The sequence below is a fragment of the Trichomycterus rosablanca genome, chromosome 14 (assembly GCF_030014385.1).
Source record: "Trichomycterus rosablanca isolate fTriRos1 chromosome 14, fTriRos1.hap1, whole genome shotgun sequence".
NCBI classification, from domain to species: domain Eukaryota; kingdom Metazoa; phylum Chordata; class Actinopteri; order Siluriformes; family Trichomycteridae; genus Trichomycterus; species Trichomycterus rosablanca.
Genome location: NC_086001.1, coordinates 17,473,956 through 17,496,995, shown reverse-complemented (window position 1 = coordinate 17,496,995; position 23,040 = coordinate 17,473,956). Strand labels below are relative to the sequence as shown.

At 33.1% G+C, this 23,040-nt stretch overlaps 1 protein-coding gene across 1 annotated transcript; it reads left to right on the top strand.

The window, feature by feature from the left end:
• Positions 1–399: 399 nt before the first annotated feature.
• LOC134326151 (uncharacterized) lies at positions 400–20,915 on the top strand (the record flags this gene model as incomplete). The annotated part of the gene is made up of 8 exons (XM_063008353.1): positions 400–609; positions 925–1,084; positions 1,305–1,455; positions 15,649–15,753; positions 15,863–16,228; positions 19,875–20,262; positions 20,379–20,474; positions 20,862–20,915. Coding segments are annotated over exons 1-8 (1,497 nt in total), but the record flags the coding sequence as incomplete, so codon positions are not given.
• Between the last annotated feature and the right edge of the window lie 2,125 nt (positions 20,916–23,040).

The following is a 23,040-nucleotide window of genomic DNA, read 5'->3' as shown; positions in this document are numbered from 1 at the left end:
TACCATACAACGAGATCCATCAAGGTGGCCCATGTCCAACCAGTGTACATGGGCAGATGCTTCTCAGGGGACAGGACAAGGCCAGGGCGTCCTACCTCATGTCAACGGTGAGTTTAATGAAGAAGGAGAAAAGCAATTTATCAGTCTATTAATACATAAATATTATAGGTAAGAACAACGTCTTAGGTTGCAAAATGCCTCTTCTGTAGAGTGAACTTTTTCATTTTAATTTCTGCTTTAACAGCACCCACCATACAGCAGGGACTGTCAAGGCGGTTCATACCCAATCAGTGTGCACGTAAGTTTGATCAGTTAGAATGAACAGCCCTACAACACATTAATCATGAATAGAAAATGGACTAGATCTTGTAAAATGATATTTTTTTAAATTTTGCAGCTGTAGACAGAACTGTCCTGGAGGCACTGAGAGAGATGGACCTGAAGATAAATTACCTGACATCTCTTGTAGAATCTCTTGTGGGTGGTCGTCGAATTTTGCCCCCACAACAGCAAGATGATGAAGACTTGAATGTCATCCCTCTGGATTCAGTAGAAGCCCTAGAAAATTTAGAAGAAAGGCTTCTGAGCAACGGACTGAAGCAAAGGATGGTAAAGCTCATTTATCAATTATTTCCCATCAAATAGGACCATGACACGATTCACAAAGTATTCACAAATATTTCCTGTTGTTTTATATTTTTAAGCATATGATAGCTTTAACTTTAAAAATGTAATACAAATGCAAGAAAAAAAAATACAAATAACACTTGGGTGAGTGACAATGGGAGAATGTAACTTTATATATAAGGATTCATACTTAATTAAAAAAAAAAAAAACTTTAAAATAAAATGCAAATAAGACATTTAATAGTAACAACAAAATGTATGAAGTTTATACATTTCTATTACTGTGCATTATTTCAGATTAACATGCTGTCACTAAGTGGTGGACATACCATGAAAAAGACAATCTGGAGAATTGCCAGCAAGGTGTTCACCCCCAACCTTGCGAAAAGCCTTAACTGGTGTGGCAGGGGAGACAAGCGAGGTCTAAAACAAACCGCATGTGGACAAGTTATTATTGGTAAGTCAAGATAAACAATTTACACCTAAAGAAACAATCAGAATGTTTATATGGAGCCTAATACACTGCTCAAAAAAATTAAAGGAACACTTAGAAAACACATCAGATCTCAATGGGAAAAAAAAATCATGCAGATTATCTTTCCTGATATGGACTGGGTAATGTGTTAGGAACGAAAGGATGCCACATAGTTTAATGGAAATGATAATTATCATCCTAGAGAAGTTTGAATTCAAAGTCATACTCTCGTCACATGAGGCCGGGCACTGTCGTGCACCAAGAGGAACCCAGGACCCACTGGGCGCCAGTGGCGGATCTGCCAATTCCGGTGTTCTATGGCAAATGCCAATCAAGCTCTACGGTGCTGGGCTGTGAGCACAGGGCCCACTACAGGACGTGGGGCCTTCAGGCCACCCTCATGAAGCCTGTTTTGATTGTTTGGTCAGACACATTCACACCAGTGGTTTTAATGTGTTGTCAAAGCACATAGGATACAATTTGTGTAATTTGTACAAAAAATCGACTTTACTTCAAATGGAGTAAAGCTTTCAGCAAATTTAACCTTCAATGTCCCTTTTAATCTTATAAAAACTCAATAAAAGCTCAAATACAAATAAAGAAGACCCCGACAGCAACGTCATGTTTAAAACCATGCCCTTTTGTCAGATTAGGCTACGTTTTGCTTACATACAGTGCCATTTATCCACCTTAAAAGAAGTGTAGCACTTATTTTGTGACTCTTTTAATACTGTTTTTTAATAACAGTTTCTCACATACAGCTGCCGCGATGAAAAATCCAGTGCTGAAAGCGCCGACTGAAGCAGAAGCGGACAACTGCTTAAAGGATTACTTGCAGCTGGCACCAGGAATGAGACATTAATTTTTATTTTATTTAGTATTTAATTGCTATTTTTGTTTTGTTATTTGTGTTCATCGTAATTATTATTCTAATGTTTATTTATCATATATAAAAATTTTGATTCATGAATTCATATTTCACTTAATTTTGTGTCAAGGAACAATAATAAATAAGAATGTTACTACCACTGATTATAATGTCTGTTGTTTATAGATATATTATCTATTATCTATTATTATTATTATTATTTTAAAAGCAGTACATGAGAGGGGAGTGCACACACACGTTCAATTACATTCAGACGCTGTATTTTAGCTATACTGTACACATAAGTCTGGAATGCAGCGTCTGAACGCCATTTCAGCATCCAAGCCTGATATTTAGGAGATGTATTACAGATGAATAAGCGCTCTATTAAATGGTCTCGGATAGCTCTCATAAGCGTCTCTGAGATGCAGGCATGATGATGACGTAGTTAGATTGATCTGGAACGCAGCAGCTGAAGATCTTCCACGATCCACCAGCGACGTATCAGAGACGTATTGCAGATGAGCAAACGCTCTATTAAATACGTATTCCAGACGAACTGGGTTACATCCAACAGACGTCTCTGAGATGTATATGACTGCGGTAAAGTTAGTTTTATATTCGACATTCGTTTAACATTCGCCATTCCGATCTATATTGTAGCGTCAGTGGGAGGAGCCGTGGTATCCAGGCTTACCGTCAGCGTGTATCCCAGTGTGGGAGACTGGGTGGCTGCGGTGAGAGCTGGATAGGTAGCTTATATGTTTGTCTGTTGTATGGATGTATGTGTGCATGAATGAGTGTACGTCCTAAACCACTGAGAGATCTACCAAGGGCAGCTCACTCGAGGTCCCGACGCTCGCCTTCCTGCTCGCCGGCGCCACAATATAAATGGTTCAAAAAACACCTAACACTTATTTTACGATTTCTTGCACAGATTTAAGTATACTACATACTACAAAAATTATTTTATAATAATTTTAAGGTTAAATGTATTTATTTAAAGAAAGATTAAAATGAAACCGCTGATCGAGCTCCCACTTCAGCTAAAGCGTTAGGGAGCGTCATAAAACTAACAGAAAAACGTAGGAAACATTTACTCTGCACTTATTACAGAGAAAAAAATCCATTAAAGTCTTGTAATGTATTTAATGGATTCATGTCAATCTATTTTTTATGAACACAAAATAATGTATCTCACAACCTACAAACCTTGTTTTATAGATGATACCTTTATTTTTATTTATACTTGAATGAATCAATGAATACGTAATACTTTTATATTGGAACTAAATAAATCTATTAAACTCTTGATGATTTAATATAATAAACCCAAACTATTTTTAATATACACATACTAATGTCCCTCACATCCTACAAAAGTTGTTTTTTAAATTATACTTTTTTTTATTTTATTTTTTTAATTTATACTTAAGATCAATGAATACGTAATGTGTGTATAAGAGATAAATCTATTAAACTCTTACATGATTTAATATTAGAAACCCAAACTATTTTTAATATACACATACTAATGTCCCTCACATCCAACAAACCTTTTTTAAATAATACTTTTATTTTTAATTTGTTTTAATTTATAGTTTATATCAATGCATACGTAATAAGTGTGTATAACAGATAAATCTATTAAACTCTTACATGATTTAATATAATAAAACCAAACTATTTTTAACATACACATATTAATGTCCCTCACATCCTACAAAAGTTGTTTTATAGATACTACTTTTATTTTTAATTTATTTCAATTTACACTTAGGATCAATGAATCCATAATAGTTTTATATTGGAACTAAAGAAATCTATTAAACTCTTACATGATTTAAAATAATAAACCCAAACTATTTTTAATATACACATATTAATGTCCCTCACAACCTACAAAACTTGTTTTTTAAATAATAATTTTATTTTTAATTTATTTAAATGTATACTTAAGATCAAAGAAAACCATAATACTTTTATATTGGAACTACAGAAATCTATTAAACTCTGATATTATTTAATACAATAAACCCAAACTATTTTTATTATACACATTCTAATGTCCCTCACATCCTACAAAACTAATTTTTTAAATAAGACTTTTATTTTTAATTTATTTTTATTTATAATTAGAATCAGTAAACCCATAATACTTTTATATTGGAAATAAATAAATCTATTAAACTCTGAAATTATATAATATAATAAACTCAAACTATTTTTAATATACACATATTAATGTCCCTCACATCCTACAAAACTTGTTTTTAAATAAGACTTTTATTTTTCATTTATTTTAATTTATAGTTAAGAACAATGAATCTATAATACTTTTATATTGGAACTAAACAAATCTATTAAACTCATTCATGATTTAATATAATAAACCCAAACTATTTTTATTATACACATATTAATGTCCCTCACATCCTACAAAACTTGTTTTTAAATAAGACTTTTATTTTTCATTTATTTTAATTTATAGTTAAGAACAATGAATCTATAATACTTTTATATTGGAACTAAACAAATCTATTAAACTCATTCATGATTTAATATAATAAACCCAAACTATTTTTATTATACACATATTAATGTCCCTCACATCCTACAAAACTTGTTTTTTAAATAAGACGTTTATTTTTATTTTTATTTATAATTAGAATCAGTAAACCCATAATACTTTTATATTGGAAATAAATAAATCTATTAAACTCTGATATCATTTAATATAATAAGCCCAAACTATTTTTAATATACACATATTAATGTCCCTCACAACCTACAAACCTTGTTTTTAAATAAGACTTTTATTTTTCATGTACTTTAATTTATAGTTAAGATCAATGAATACGTAATAAGTGTGTATAAGAGATACATCTATTAAACTCTTACATGATTTAATATAATAAGCCCAAACTATTTTTAATATACACATATTAATGTCCCTCACAACCTACAAAACTTGTTTTTTTAAATAAGACTTTTATTTTTAATGTATTTTAATTTATAGTTAAGAACAATGAATCTATAATACTTTTATATTGGAACTAAACAAATCTATTAAACTCATTCATGATTTAATATAATAAAACCAAACTATTTTTAGTATACACATACTAATGTCCCTTACATCCTACAAAACTTGTTTTATAGATACTACTTTTATTTTTAATTAATTTTAATTAATACTTAGGATCAATTAATTCATAATACTTTTATATTGGAACTAAAGAAATCTATTAAACTCTTACATGATTTAATATAATAAACCCAAACTATTTTTAACATACACATATTAATGTCCCTCACATCCTACAAAAGTTGTTTTATAGATACTACTTTTATTTTTAATTTATTTTAATTTATACTTAGGATCAATTAATTCATAATACTTTTATATTGGAACTAAAGAAATCTATTAAACTCTTACATGATTTAATATACTAAACCCAAACTATATTTTATATACACATAATAATGTCCCTCACAACCTACAAAAGTTGTTTTTTAAATAATACTTTTATTTTTAATTTATTTTAATTTATAGTTTATATCAATGCATACGTAATAAGTGTGTATAACAGATAAATCTATTAAACTCTTACATGATTTAATATAATAAAACCAAACTATTTTTAACATACACATATTAATGTCCCTCACATCCTACAAAAGTTGTTTTGTAGATACTACTTTTATTTTTAATGTATTTTAATTTATACTTAGGATCAATGAATCCATAATAGTTTTATATTGGAACTAAAGAAATCTATTAAACTCTTACATGATTTAAAATAATAAACCCAAACTATTTTTAATATACACATATTAATGTCCCTCACAACCTACAAAACTTGTTTTTTAAATAATAATTTTATTTTTAATTTATTTAAATGTATACTTAAGATCAAAGAAAACCATAATACTTTTATATTGGAACTACAGAAATCTATTAAACTCTGATATTATTTAATACAATAAACCCAAACTATTTTTATTATACACATTCTAATGTCCCTCACATCCTACAAACCTTGTTTTATAGATACTGCTTTTATTTTTATTTTATTTTTGTTTATAGTTAGGATCAATGAATCCATAATACTTTTATATTGAAGATAAATAAATCTGTTAAACTCTGAAATCATTTAATATAATAAACCCAAAGTTTTTTTAATATACGCATATTAATGTCCTTCACATCCTACAAACCTTGTTTTATAATTACTGCTTTTTTTTTTTTTTATTAATACTTAAGATCAATAAATCCATAATAAGTGGTTATCAGAGATAAATCTATTAAACTGTGATATGATTTAATATAATAAACCCAAATTATAAACCAAAAATGAAATTATTATTTAAAAAAAACATTTTTTGTAGGATGTGAGGGACATTAGTATGTGTATAATAAAAATAGTTTGGGTTTAGTATATTAAATGATTTCAGAGTTTAATAGATTTGTATTTTTTATTTATTTATACTTAAGATCAATGAATCCATAATAAACCTAAACAATTTTTAATATACACATATTAATGTCCCTCAAATCCTACAAACATTGTTTTAAAAAAACAGTTTTTTTTGTATTTTAATTTATAGTTAAGATCAATAAAATACATACTTTTATACTATAGATAAATAAATCTATTAAACTCTGATATAATTTAATATAATAAACCCAAACTATTTTTAATATATGCATATTAATGTCCCTCACATCCTACAAACCCTGTTTTATAGAAAATGCTTTTATTTATTTTTTTTAATTTATAGATAAAATTGTTATATACATAATACTTTTATACTGGAACTAAATAAATCTATTAAACTCTGATATGATGTAATATAATAAACCCAAACTATTTTTTAAATACACATATTAATGTCCCCCACAACGTACAAACCTTGTTTTATAGATAATGCTCATATTTTTATTTTATTTTAATTTATAGTTAAAATCCATAATAATAAATCCATAATCAGTGTGTATAAGAGTTAAATTTATTAAACTCTGATATAATTTAAAATATTAAAGTCAAACTATTTTTATTAATTACATATTAATGTCTCTCACATCCTACAAACCTTGTTTTATAGATACTGTTTTTATTGTTATTTTATTTTAATTTATAATCATGATCAAAATATCCATAATACTTTTATACTGGAAATAAATAAATCTTATGAACAATGTTTGTAGGATGTGAAGGACATTAATATGTGTATATAAAAAATAGTTTTACTTTATTATAGTAGATTATTTCAGAGTTTAATAGATTTATCTCTGATATACAATTATTATGTATTTACAGATATTAACTTTAATTTAAAATAAATTAAAAATAAAAGCAGTAATTACAAAACAAGGTTTGTAGGATATAAGGGACATTAATATGTGTTTTTAAAAAATAGTTTTATTTTATTATATTAAATCAAATCTGAGTTTAATAGATTTATCTATGATACACACTTATTATGGTTTTTTTATTATGGATTTGAACCATAAAATTAAATAAAATCTAAATAAAAGAAGTATCTACAAAACAACTGTTGGATGTTATGGACATCAATATGTGTATATAAAAAATAGTGTGGGTTAATTATATTTAATTACATCAGAACTTAATAGATTTATCTCTTGTACACACTTATTTTGGATTTAATGATCTTAACTATAAATTAAAATAAAAAAAATTAAAGCAGTATCTATAAAACAATGTTTGTAGGATGTGAGGGACAATAATGTGTGTATATAAAAATAGTTTGGTTTTATTATATTAAATCTTATCAGAGTTTAATAAATGTATTTAGTTCCAATATAAAGGTATTATGAATGTACTAATTTTAACTATAAATAAAAATAAAATAAAAATAAAAGCAGTAATTATAAAACAAGGTTTGTAGGTTGTGAGGAACATTAATATGTTTATATTAAAAATAGTTTGACTTCATTATATTAAATTATATTAGAGTTTAATAGATTTATTTGTGTCCAATGTAAAAGTGTTGAGGATTCAGTGGTCTAAAGTATAAATTAAAATAATAAAAAAAATAAAAGCAGTATCTATAAACCAATGTTTTTAGAATGTGAGGGACATTAATATGTGTTTATCAAAAAAAGCTTGCCTTTATTATATTAAATAATTTTAGAGTTTAATAGATTTATCTCTGATATACACATATTATGTATCAATTGATCTTAACTATAAATTAAAATAAAATAAAAATAAAAGCAGTATCTACAAAACAAGGTTTGTAGGATGTGAGGGACATTAATATGTGTATATTAAAAATAGTTTGGGTTTATTATATAAAATTATATCAGAGTTTAATAGATTTATTTAATTCCAATATAAAAGTATTATGTATATAAAAATTTTAACTATAAATGAAAAAAAAGAAGAAGTATTTTTAAAACAACATTTGTAGGATGTGAGGGACATTGATATGTGTTTAATAAAAATAGTTTGACATTATTATATTAAATCATATCATAGTTTAATAGATTTATTTAGTTTCAATATAAAAGTTTTATAGGTTTATTGATCTTCATTATAAATAAAAATAAAATAAAAATAAAAGCAGTATTTTTAAAACAACTTTTGTAGGATGTGAGGGAACTTAATATGTGTATTTTAAAAATAGTTTGGTTTTATGATATTAAATGATATCAGAGTTTAATAGATTTCTTTAGTTCCAATATAAAAGTATTATAGATTCATTGATCCTAACTATAAATAAAAATAAAATAAAAATAAAAGTATTATTTAAAAAACAATGTTTGTAGGATGTGAGGGACATTAATATGTGTATATTAAAAATAGTTTGGGTTTATTATATTAAATGATATCAGAGTTTAATAGATTTCTTTAGTTCCAATATAAAAATATTATGGATTCATTGATTCTAACTATTAATTAAAATAAATTAAAAATAAAAGTATTATTTAAAAAACAACTTTTGTAGGATGTGAGGGACATTAATATGTGTATATTAAAAATAGTTTGAGTTTATTATATTATATAATTTCAGAGTTTGATAGATTTCTTTAGTTCCAATAAAAAAGTATTATGGATTCATTGATTCTAACTATTAATTAAAATAAATGAAAAATAAAAGTCTTATTTAAAAAACAAGTTTTGTAGGATGTGAGGGACATTAATATGTGTATATTAAAAATAGTTTGAGTTTATTATATTAAATGATATCAGAGTTTAATAGATTTCTTTAGTTCCAATATAAACGTATTATGGATTCATTGATTCTAACTATTAATTAAAATAAATTAAAAATAAAAGTCTTATTTAAAAAACAACTTTTGTAGGATGTGAGTGACATTAATTTGTGTATATTAAAAATAGTTTGGGATTATTATATTATATAATTTCAGAGTTTAATAGATTTCTTTAGTTCCAATATAAAAGTATTATGGATTCATTGATTCTAACTATTAATTAAAATAAATGAAAAATAAAAGTATTATTTAAAAAACAAGGTTTGTAGGATGTGAGGGACATTATTATGTGTATATTAAAAATAGTTTGGGCTTATTATATTAAATCATGTAAGAGTTTAATAGATTTCTTTTACTGATTTTAACTATAAATAAAAAAAAAAAAAAAATAGAAGTCTTATTTAAAAAACAACTTTTGTAGGTTGTGAGGGACATTAATGTGTGTACATTAAAAATAGGTTGGGTTCATGAAATTAAATCATGTATGAGTTTAATAGATTTCTTTAGTTCCAATATTAAAGTATTATGGGTTTACTGATTTTAACTATAAATTAAAATAAAATAAATGTTTTTTTTAAAAAACAACTTTTGTAGGATGTGAGGGACATTAATGTGTAAAAATAGTTTGGGTTTATTATATTAAATCATATCAGAGTTTAATAGATTTATTTGTCTCCAATATCAAAATATCATGGATTTATTGATCTTAATTCTAAATTAAAAGAAAATAAAAATAAATGTATTATCTATAAAACAAGGTTTGTAGGTTGTGAGATACATTAATTTGTGTTCATAAGAAATAGATTGACATGAATCCATTAATACATTACAAGACTGTAATGGATTTATTTCTCTGTAATAATTGCAGAGTAAATGTTTCCTACGTTTTTCTGTTAGTTTTATGACGCTCCCTAAAGCTTTAGCTGAGGTTGGCGCTTGATCAGCGGTTTCATTTTAATCTTTCTTTAAATAAACACATTTAACCTTAAAATTATTATAAAATAGTTTTTGTAGTATGTAGCCTACTTAAATCTGTGTAAGAATTCGTAAAATTTGTACATGTCAGGTGTGTTTTCAACCATTTATACAGATCGGAATGGCGAATGTTAAACGAATGTCGAATATAAAACTAACTTTACCGCAGTGTCTAAACTGCTGTAGGCTGAATGAGCAGAGATAAACTGATGAAGGCTGAACGAACGTACCACAATACAAAGAACTATTTCTGTGAAAGAATCAAATCCCCTCTGAAACCATCCACACGTATCTAAGTTCTGCTGTATTATTCCTCACCATCTGCTGGTTTCACTTTTAAACTTGTGTTTTACAGCTAAGGAGAAATCAGGTGATAATCAGCTTCTCCAGGAGAGTCTAAAACACATCATGTGGCTTAATGTACTAAACAGCCTAGAAACACCAAACGTCTCTCAGTTATTACTGGTCATAAGCGCTCGCTACTGCTGAAATGACCAACCTGTGGTTCAAAAGAAAAATGATCATTTTTATAATAAGATTTTGCTCATAATAGACTTGGGAAGAAAGAAGTTTAAGGTGAAAATGATCACATTTACCATTTTGTAATGTACACAAATTTTCTCTTTTATGTTTTTAAATATTCAGCTTGTCTTATTATTTAATTTAGTTTTAATATCTGAATACATTTAGATGATAAATATTTAAGAAAAGAAGAAATCAGGAAAGGGGGTAAATACTTTTTCACAGCACTGAATAAATGGTGGTTAAATTGAAAAAGAAAAACTTCATAAATGTATCACTGCCTCACAGATTCTAAAATCACTCAAACAGTTTAATGTTACACTTTCATGTAAAGTTTACATTTAATTTGTTAAATCTGACAGTTTCACTTCTGATCCGTAATTAAGACTAAACCCCGGGTAGAGGAGCTGAGTGAACGTGGTCTGAACTCTGTGGAGGAGCTTCATTGTATCAGAGACGCTGTAGAAGGACAGAGTTCCTGCTTCATAATCCACATTCACTCCTATTCTAGAGGAACTCGGCATTATGGGAATTTTAGTCGTTTTGTTATTGTGCATGAATAAAAATCTGGATGGAGAACAGTCTAAACTCCAGGACTGATCATTACGTCCAAACCCACACTCAACACCGAATCCCTTCCTGCTGATGCTTTAATATGACACTGCTATATCAACCCAATAATCCCCACTCAACTCAACCTCCCAGTAACAACGTCCACTCACACTCTCTCTACACACAACCTGAGACCAAATATCAAATCTATCTGGATGATCAGGATACGACTGTGATGTTATACTCCAGGTCACCACTTTGTTCTCCTCAGACAGACGGAGGTTTTTATTTACTGTCTTTGGATCCAGTGTGAACCGACAAACATCTGGAGAGGAAACACAAAATAAACCAATTAACATAGATGAGAGAGAGAGTGTGTGTGTGTGTGTGTGTGTGTGTGTGTGCAGTGTGTGTGTAATTGTGTGTGTGTAATTGTGTGTATGTCTAAACACAAATACTACTCAAACACACAAATACTACTCAAACACATGAACACACACATACATTACACAGACACTACACATACACACAAATACTACTCAAACACACAATTACAAACACTACACATACACTACACAACCTCAAATACACACCGACACTATACAAACACACACATACTACTCAAACACACACAAAGGCTACACAAACAGACACTACACAATCACACACACTACACAAACAGATACTACACAATCACACAAACACTGCACAAATACATACATTACACAAACACTTCACAAATACACAGATAATACTCACACACACAAATGCTACACAAACACACAAACACTTCACAGACATAGAAAAACACCCCACAGACACGACACATTCACAAACAGTACACAGACACACAACAGCAACACACAATCCAACAACAAACACACAGTCATGCTAATTAAGCTCTTTGAATTGTGTGTGTGTTTAAGTGTGTGTGTGTGTGTGTGTGTGTGTGTCTGTTAATGTGTAAGTTTGAACGCGTGTAAGAGTGTGTGAGTGTGTAAGCATGTGTGTGAGAGGGTGTAAGCATGTGTGTGAGAGGGTGTGTCTGTGTAAATGTGTGTTATTTATGTTAGTGTGAGGGCAAGCTGTAGTTAGGGCAAGCCGTAGCCTAGTGGTTAAGGTACTGGACTAGTAATCAGAAGGTCGCTGGTTCAAGCCCCACCACTGCCACATTGCTGCTGTTGGGCCCTTGAGCAAGGCCCTTAACCCTCAATTGCTCAGACTGTAACTGTAATGTACAGTGTATCACAAAAGTGAGTACACCCCTCACATTTCTGCAAATATTTTATTATATCTTTTCATGGGACAACACTATAGACATGAAACTTGGATATAACTTAGAGTAGTCAGTGTACAACTTGTATAGCAGTGTAGATTTACTGTCTTCTGAAAATAACTCAACACACAACCATTAATGTCTAAATGGCTGGCAACATAAGTGAGTACACCCCACAGTGAACATGTCCAAATTGTGCCCAAAGTGTCAATATTTTGTGTGACCACCATTATTATCCAGCACTGCCTTAACCCTCCTGGGCATGGAATTCACCAGAGCTGCACAGGTTGCTACTGGAATCCTCTTCCACTCCTCCATGACGACATCACGGAGCTGGTGGATGTTAGACACCTTGAACTCCTCCACCTTCCACTTGAGGATGCGCCACAGGTGCTCAATTGGGTTTAGTCCATCACCTTTACCTTCAGCTTCCTCAGCAAGGCAGTTGTCATCTTGGAGGTTGTGTTTGGGGTCGTTATCCTGTTGGAAAACTGCCATGAGGCCCAGTTTTCGAAGGGAGGGGATCATGCTCTGTTTCAGAATGTCACAGTACATGTTGGAATTCATGTTTCCCTCAATGAACTGCAGCTCCCCAGTTCCAGCAACACTCATGCAGCCCAAGACCATGATGCTACCACCACCATGCTTGACTGTAGGCAAGATACAGTTGTCTTGGTACTTCTCACCAGGGCGCCGCCACACATGCTGGACACCATCTGAGCCAAACAAGTTTATCTTGGTCTCGTCAGACCACAGGGCATTCCAGTAATCCATGTTCTTGGACTGCTTGTCTTCAGCAAACTGTTTGCGGGATTTCTTGTGCGTCAGCTTCCTTCTGGGATGACGACCATGCAGACCGAGTTGATGCAGTGTGCGGCGTATGGTCTGAGCACTGACAGGCTGACCTCCCACGTCTTCAACCTCTGCAGCAATGCTGGCAGCACTCATGTGTCTATTTTTTAAAGCCAACCTCTGGATATGACGCCGAACACGTGGACTCAACTTCTTTGGTCGACCCTGGCGAAGCCTGTTCTGAGTGGAACCTGTCCTGGAAAACCGCTGTATGACCTTGGCCACCATGCTGTAGCTCAGTTTCAGGGTGTTAGCAATCTTCTTATAGCCCAGGCCATCTTTGTGGAGAGCAACAATTCTATTTCTCACATCCTCAGAGAGTTCTTTGCCATGAGGTGCCATGTTGAATAGCCAGTGGCCAGTATGAGAGAATTGTACCCAAAACACCAAATTTAACAGCCCTGCTCCCCATTTACACCTGGGACCTTGACACATGACACCAGGGAGGGACAACGACACATTTGGGCACAATTTGGACATGTTCACTGTGGGGTGTACTCACTTATGTTGCCAGCTATTTAGACATTAATGGCTGTGTGTTGAGTTATTTTCAGAAGACAGTAAATCTACACTGCTATACAAGTTGTACACTGACTACTCTAAGTTATATCCAAGTTTCATGTCTATAGTGTTGTCCCATGAAAAGATATAATGAAATATTTGCAGAAATGTGAGGGGTGTACTCACTTTTGTGATACACTGTATGTCGCTTTGGATAAAGGCATCTGCTAAATGCTGAAAATGTAAATGTAGTGTGTGTGTGTGTTTCAGTGGTTTCTGTGACTGAATGATTGAGACTCATAAAATCTCCTGGATCAAAAATATACAGACAGCAGTTTAAATGATTGTTTACTTGTTTTAACTTCATGACCTCCGAAGTGTGACAAATATGTAAAAATACAGATAACTGGGGGGTGCAAATACTTTTTCACTGCACTGTGTATGTTTGTGTGCTTATGAGAAACTTACATTGTAGAAAATCTTCTCTGATTTCAGGTTCACGAGGTGAAGTAATCCGGACTTTCTTCACTGCAGAAAGAGTAACAGTACAATCACTAATCACAGTAAATAAATATTTGACATGTTCTCCCAGTGTTTGTCTAAAGTGACCTTAAGTGACCAAGTGTGAGTTTATTTCCTTCAACCCTGGACTCACTGTGACCATGACCAGTACTGGGTTAATAAGTAAATGAATGATGTTGTTAGATGTAAAATGTTCATGTTGGTGGATTTGATTGTTTTGTTTGATGTTTGAGTACCGAAGCATTTTGGAGACAATGGAACACTGAGGGCTTGAACTCACCTTCATCTGGTATCTTCTCACACTGCTCTTTCCAGAATTCTTCTACTTTCTCTCTCAGCTGAGATACAGACTTTGTAACATCATCAAATGAGAGGAAAGGACTGATTGTGATGGCGGCTGATTCTGCAGATCCAGCAGGAGCTGAGAGAGACTGAAAATTCTACATCCAGTCAGATACTGGATGTAGGTTAGAGCGTGGTACTAATAATGCCAAGGTTGTGGGTTTGATCCCTGTACAGGCCACACCCCCTTTTGGACTTAAACTAACAAACAAGTGAGCCTTCTCTAACTAGCAGGTCCTATTGACCTGGGCTTCAAACGTTGTCATTTTGGTAGGACAATAAAAGCAATATACTACTTTTTATTCAATGTATTTAACTACATAGTGTTGTGCAACATTACATGTGTACTTAATACTTTCATATTTTAATACTTTGAATTTGAATACTTGCATACTTTAATACTTGCTTACTATAATACTTTGCATTAAAATATACTGAGCTTCTGTAATAAATGATCTATCTATAGATTCATTTAATTTTATCTGTAATGCTAGATGATGGGCCAAACTATCTTTAGGAAGGTAGCTATATCTATCTTTGGGGTTGTTGAGGCTAAATATTCATGATTGTTGTAATGTTGCTACAGTCACATTAGAAATCCCTTTTAAAACTAATGTTTGATATTGCAGGGTCTGATGAAGACACTAAAAATCTTATTAAAACAGAATGCAGCGGTTCGAGGGTTTGAGTAAGTCACTGTTTGTTTGATGTAACAAAATTTGTGTTACATCATATGCATAATATTAATTACAAAGGGTGGTATAACGACAAGTTTTAGTATTCAAGTTTTGCAAACTTATTCAAAGCATTAAAAACGTTTAATGACTAAACTTTTTTTGAAGTAGTATATGCTACATAAATTAATAACTGTTATGTGCATTATATTGTAGAGCCTTTGTGTTGGAGAACCAACTGCAGGGGAAGGTGACTCCCACTTATGTGAAGAAGAAGTGGGAGAACCTCAAACAAAAATACAAAGTAAGCTTCGTTTGTTGGTAAGATCTTCAGTAAAAATATCAGAAAAGATTTGTAATACAAGTTAAGGTCCTTGTACTGTGTTTATGAATCTTGTAGACAACTTAAGTGTCCACCTACTGGGGTAAGTACAGAGGGTGGTGAAGCAACAGCAGCATCCTGGAAATGGTATGCGGATATGGATGAGGCAATAGGTGGGAGACCATCAATTAGCCCACCGACCCTTATTTCCTCATCTGGCCAGGATGCTGCTGAAGCTTCACCATCCTCGAGAAGCATGGAAACCCCAGCCAAAAAGAGACGAGGGGTGAAAGATTTAGTTGAGTATCTGAGGGAGATGGAAGAAAGGGAAAATGAGAGGGAGATAGAAGCAGCAAAGAACGAGGAGAGAAGATGGAGAGAGGCTGAGGAGAGGGAGGAAAGAAGAGAAAGGGAAAGAATAGAACGAGAGGAGAAGAGAGAGCAAGAGACGCACCAGAGAGAGGAAAAGCGAGAGTGAGAGACGCGCAAGAGAGAGGAGAGGAGAGACCAGGAAGCAAGAATGAGGGAGGAAAGGTTTATTAAAATCTTAGAAATTCTAATGAAAAAATAAATAGTTGAAAATCAAAAAGTGTTGTAGTATTACTGTATGTTATGAGAAAGAAAATGCATTGGCAAATAATTGAAATAAAGGATTTTCTTTTTAATTTATCCTTAATTAAAAATAGAAAAAGTGTAAAAATTGGAAATTGTAATTAAAAAAATATTCAAGAAATTGAACATTTTGCTAAGAAAGTTTTACTTTTAAATAATGAATAACTGTTAATGTGAAGAGTCAATCAAGAACTGTAGAACAAAATGTAAAAACAAACAACATGAACCTATTAACAAAACATTTTTCTAAACATAATCATGCTCATAAAGAGCTGGTATGCGGTGCTGTGGTGCTGAGTCAGCTGCAGCCAGATGCTTTCTTGCATCTTCACCTGATGTAATGTCATTAATTACAGGCTCTGGTTGGTCAACATGTACCTCTGTTAATTCTGGCTCAATGATGTCTCCATGAGCGATACAGAGGTCGCGAAGACAGGGCTCACCTCAAGGGCTTTAAAGAAAATGGAACACCATCTTGTCTTCATCATTCCAAAAGCACTTTCCACCACATTCCTGGCCTTGGACAGTTTGCTGTTAAAACGAGCCTGTACAGGGTTCTGCACAGGCTCTCGATAGGGGGTCAGGAGCCGGATAGGTGTATTAATGCAGGGATAACCCCCATCCCCAAGAATGTATCGTCCTGCAGGTGGGTATAAGCCCTCTTTATACACAGGGCTGTTCTTTAGTACCCTTGCATCATGAATCGACCCAGGGTAACCAACAAGAATGTCTCTGAACTTCCCCTGGTGGTCACAGATGGCTTGAAGCTGAATTGAGTGGAACAGCTTCCTGTTTAGGTAGCACTATGCGTTGGCAGATGGGGGTTTTATTCGAATGTGGCACCCATCAGTAGCACCAACTGCCACTCTAAAACATTCGGATCCGGCCAAGTGGGCAAACTCAGCTCCTACACACTCTAGTTCATCACCAGTTGGTAGGGTGATGATCCTCCTGACGAGCCCTCTGACAGCCCTACTAATGTTGTGCACCAAGGTTATAATAGTTTTGGATTTTTCATTATAGTTTAGTTTTATTTTGTTGTGACTTTTTTTTCTCTCTAATTCAGTTAGTTTTAATTAGTTTTTAGAGTGGGTTTGCTAGTTTTTATTAGTTTTAATTATTTTTTAATGCTTAGTTTTAGTTTAGTTTTTATTAGTTCTAGTATTAGTTTTAGTTTTTTTATACTTTGGGTTATTTTTCAGGTGCAGGATTTAAAAAGGTCAGAGTAAGTATTGTGTAATAAAAACTCAACAAAAGATACCATTTGAAAAAATGTATTCAATTAATGTTAAACAACCACCTGTCCACAAAAACTGTAACAGTCCACAAGATAGCAGCCTAAAGTGCAAAATGTGTGTAATACTGCAAATTACAACAGAGACGCATATTTACGTGACACAAACAGCTCAATAAAAATAGTTTGATTAAAAATTTTCATCTTGATTAATTTTTTTTAATCGCGATTAAAATGTTACGCCTTTAACGCGATTAATTAATTAACGCGATTAACGACAGCCCTAATAATAATAATATAAATCAATTCATGAGACACACATCAGTGAGCTTAATTCAGGGCTCTCAAGTCTCACGCATTGAGCGTGAGACACGCATTTCAACAAGCTCACACGCTCACACGCCACACATGGTATTTCTTACGCTGAGAAATGATTAACTTCGCCGCACAGAAATGACTATAGCCTATCCTACACACGAGTCAAAGGCAGATTACTCTGCGCTCATACCGCTGTCTTGAATTAGCGACCTATCGGCCAATCAGAAAAATAGAATTTCTCAGCCAATCAGAAAATAGAATTTCTTGTTGCTGGGTGAGGAGTTCCTGGATGGACATCTCTATGCCCCAAGACCCAGACATGTTTGACATTGTATATATATATACAAGAAATATTCAGCACACGCCCATTGACATGAGCAACTTAATAACTGCAAAAATATGTAGGAGTGTTATTAGGCTTCCTTGGTTAATTTTTTTCAAAGGTGACTGGTATGAGCAGATTTTCGAGGCTGTCTACGATTGCCAAACTGGTATTAGTTCTGCCACACTCAAATGCAGATGCAGAGAGGGTTTTTTTCCATTATTTAATATTACAGAATTTAGATGTCCCCCCCGAAAGGGACATCGACAGAACAACCTCTGACAACCCCCCCCCCCGCCCCCCCCCCCCCTCTCTCTCTCTCTCTCTCTCTCCTTTAGTTCAGCAGAAGTGAAACTGATCTGATCCTGTTCTGTTCGATTGTGGATCTGTTCCGTGTCTGTGTTTGTAGTTTTGTTGATAATTGAAGTTGATGAACGCAGGTGAGTTTATACATTTCCACACTTCTGTACATTACTGTGTATTGTTACTTTATGTAGTTCAGATTGTTGATTTGATTTAAACACACTTGTTTTGAACAGAACACTCACGAACTAAACCAGGAAGTCTTGGACATTCTCCTGACATTCGAGTTTCTTTCGGCTCGTTCTCGGCTAATAAACATCCAAAAATGAGTGAAACTGCATTAACTGATTCTGCAGTAAACAAGGAACAAACTACAATCAAATATGTTTAAAACGTTTTTTTTTCTGTACATTTTTATTTTCTGTTATTTTGTAAATGTGAGGTTCATCTGAGTTGAAATGCTGAGGAAGTGCTAAGGGAGCGTCTAAAAAGTGCATGAAGCCGAGGTGTAGTTATTACCCAGTGGCATGTACCATTCAATACAACTGTATAAAGTCCTACAGAATGGGTACAGTCAAAATATATAGTGTAAACAATTCTAAAAAGAGTCATTTTAATATAATAAACGATGCAATAGTTACCTAGTGACATGTACCACCCACTACACTTACATTACAGAAACAAACCCTACAGTATGGGTACAGTAATAAAGAATTAAAAGTAAAAAAATAACATAATTTTTCCATATAACCAAGGATGTAGTAGTTAACTAGTCACTTGTACTAGTTACTACAACCACATTATAAGTCATACAGCATGGGTACAGTAATCAATCATAAAATGTACTACAGTAAAGGTACAGTAATAATAAAATATAGAAAATTAACAACAGTTAAGAAACGCACGTTTTGATAAGACGAAGGTCGTAGTAGTTAATTAGTCACCTGTAGTACTTACTACAACCACAATACAAATTAAAAGTCCCACAGCATGAGTACAATAGATAATCCAAAAAATCAAAAATGAACAAAAATCAAGAAACGTAAACATGAACATAACAATCACGAACTAAACCAGGAAGTCTGAGCTGCTGTAAATAACTTGCTGTGTTTACTGGTGTTTGTGTTTACGTGTAGAAAAATGGCAGAGTCAAAAAAATCAGTAACTCAGGACGAGTTCAGCTGTTCAGTCTGTTTGGAAACACTGAAGGATCCAGTAACTACACACTGTGGACACAGTTTCTGTATGGTGTGTATTAATAACTGCTGGGATCAGGAGAATGATAAGGGAACATACAGCTGTCCACAGTGTAGACAAACCTTCACTCCAAGACCTGTTGTGAGGAAAAACATTATTCTGGCAAAAGTTGTAGAGGACCTGAAGAAGAGAGAATCCCAAGATCCACTTCCTTCTGGACCTGAAGATGTGGAGTGTGATTACTGTACAGAGAGAAAATCCAAAGCTGTAAAATCCTGTCTGGTGTGTTTGGCCTCTTTCTGTGAAACTCACCTTCAGCCTCATTATCGAATTCCTGCTTATAAGAAGCACAAGCTGGTTGAAGCCTCCAGACGACTCCAGGATCAGATCTGCTCTCAGCATGATAAACTGCTGGAGGTTTACTGTCGTACTGATCAGCAGTGTATCTGCCTGATGTGTACCATGGATGATCATAAAGGACATGATACAATATCAGCTGCAGCAGAAAGAACTGAGAAACATGTAAAATATTATTCAGCTCTCTATAACAAATAACAACTCATTAGCATTTACTCTGACGTTGTTTATGTGGTGCTTGTACACAATACAAGTAAATCCTGAATTGTTATTCTGTGTAGAAGCAGCTGCTGGAGATCCAGAGAAAATTTAAGAAGAAAATCCAGAACAGAGAGAAGGAACTTTGTGAGCTGATAAACGCTGTGAAGTCTCACAAGGTAAGGTTTATAAACAAAAAGCTCTCAGGATCAGTCCGACTCTTCTCCATTAAGCCAATCTCCATTAAAAATGAGATATTTTATATTTCAGGTAACTTTGCACCTGATGGAGCATTTTTGTTCATGAATAAAAAAAATCTTTAAATTCTGCCTGGTTAGTTGGTGTTTGATGCTGTACAAAAATTCTGAGGTTGTGCTTATAATTATAAGGGTGATAAGATCAGATTAGGACTTTGACTGAGCCACTTTAAAAGATTATTGATTGTTGCTCTATCTAGATGCTTAAACATAAATTACTGTATAAGACTTGAGAAGATCACTACATTGAATTTTAAATGGACAAATATCTGAGTGAGAAACGTTTCCTCTTTCTGAATCTTCTAACAGTGTTCTGCACGGACAGCAGTTGAGAACATTGAGAGGATCTGTACTGAACTAATCAACTCAATTAACAGAAGATGCTCTGAGCTAAAAGATCTGATCAGAGATTGAGAGACAGCAGAAGTAAGTCAAGCTGAAAAAGTCCTGGATCAGTTGGTGCAGGAGATTGTAGAGCTGAAGAGGAAAGATGCTGAACTGGAACAGCTTTCACACACAGAGGATCCCGTCCATTTCCTCCAGGTAACAGCACTACAAATAATTATATTATTGCTGCACCAGTCCAAGTAATAAAATACAGCGGTACCTTGTAACTTGACGTCCCCTAAACTCAAAATCTTTTAAACTTGATGCCTTTCATCGAGAAATTTGTTCCCCTAAACTCGATTATTGTTAGCATTCTTTCAAACATGTTGGGGAGATTCAGAAATGCAACAGAAAACATGTCACAAGCAAAGCATCCTCTCCTGTCTTCCCAGAAGTCTCTTTTTTTATAGGCGTCTCCCCCTGGTGGTCTTCCACAAATCTGTAACATGGGGAAAACCCCCCTACACAAAATACATTATGACCCATAAAGTCATAAACACTCGGGGTTCTGAGAAATTGTGAGAATCAGAATCAGCTTTTCAGAGAGATCATGAAATACTGTTAATGTTATTTGGAGAAACACTCTGTGCTTCATGTCTGTCGTCCATCATTTGTGATTCATCATCTGTTTCTCTGTGAACATTATCTGTCTGGATGTAGAATTTTCAGTCTCTCTCGGCTCCTGCTGGATCTGCAGAATCAGCCGCCATCACAATCAGTCCTTTCCTCTCATTTGATGATGTTACAAAGTCTGTATCTCAGCTGAGAGAGAAAGTAGAAGAATTCCGGAAAGATCTGTTTAAAAATATACCAGATGAAGGTGAGTTCAAGCCCTCAGTGTTCCATTGTCTCCAAAATGCTTCGGTACTCAAACATCAAACAAAACAATCAAATCCACCAACATTTTACATCTAACAACATCATTCATTTACTCATTAACCCAGTACTGGTCATGGCCACAGTGAGTCCAGGGTTAAATTAAATACATTCACACTCGGTCAGTTACTCAGAATTAAGGTCACTTTAGACAAACACTGGGAGAACATATCAAATTTCTTACTGGCTTTACCTGTGACAGTTTCTGGTGTACATATGTATTTACTGTGATTAGTGATTGTACTGTTACTCTCTCTGCAGTGAAGAAAGTCCGGATTACTTCACCTCCTGAACCTGAAATCAGAGAAGATTTTCTACAATGTAAGTTTCTCACAAACATATACAGTGCAGTGAAAAAATATTTGCACATTTGTTAAACACAAACACACAATTTAAAGAGCGTTGTAAGCATGACTGTGTGTTTGGATTGTGTGTTGCTGGTGTGTGTCTGTGTCCTGTTTGTGAATGTGTCATGTTTGTGGGGTGTTTCTATATGTCTGTGTAGTGTCTGTGTGTATGTGTAGGGTTTGTATGTGTGTGTGTTTGTGTGATTGTGTAGTATCTGTGTGTAGTGTATGTGTGTACATGTAGGGTTTGTATGTGTGTGTTTGTGTTATTATGTAATGTCTGTGTGTATGTGTAGGGTTTGTGTGTTTGTGTAATTTGTGTGTATGTGTAGTGTCTGTGTATATGTAGGGTTTGAATGTGTTTGTGTAGTGCCTGTGGAATGTATGTGTGTGTTTGTGTAATTGTGTAGTGTATGTGTGTATACGTAGAGTTTGTGTTTGTGTAGTGTCTCTGTGTGTGTGTAGTGTCTGTGTGTTTATGTAGTGTCTGTGTGTTTATGTAGTTCTGTGTATGTGTAGTCTGTGTGTATGTGTAGTGGCTGTGTGTATGTGTAGGGTTTGTATGTGTTTAGTGTTTGTGTGTATGTGTAGTCTCTGTGTGTATACGTAGAGTTTGTATGTGTTTGTGTGTATGTGTAGTGTCTTTGTGTATATGTAGGGTTTGAATGTGTTTGTGTAGTGTCTCTGGAATGTATGTGTGTGTGTTTGTGTAATTGTGTAGTGTATGTGTGTATACGTAGAGTTTGTGTAGTGTCTGTGTGTGTAGTGTCTGTGTGTTTGTGTAGTGTCTGTGTGTATGTGTCGTGTCTGTGTGTTTATGTAGTTCTGTGTATGTGTAGTGTGTGTGTTTGTGTAGTGTCTGTGTATGTGTAGTCTGT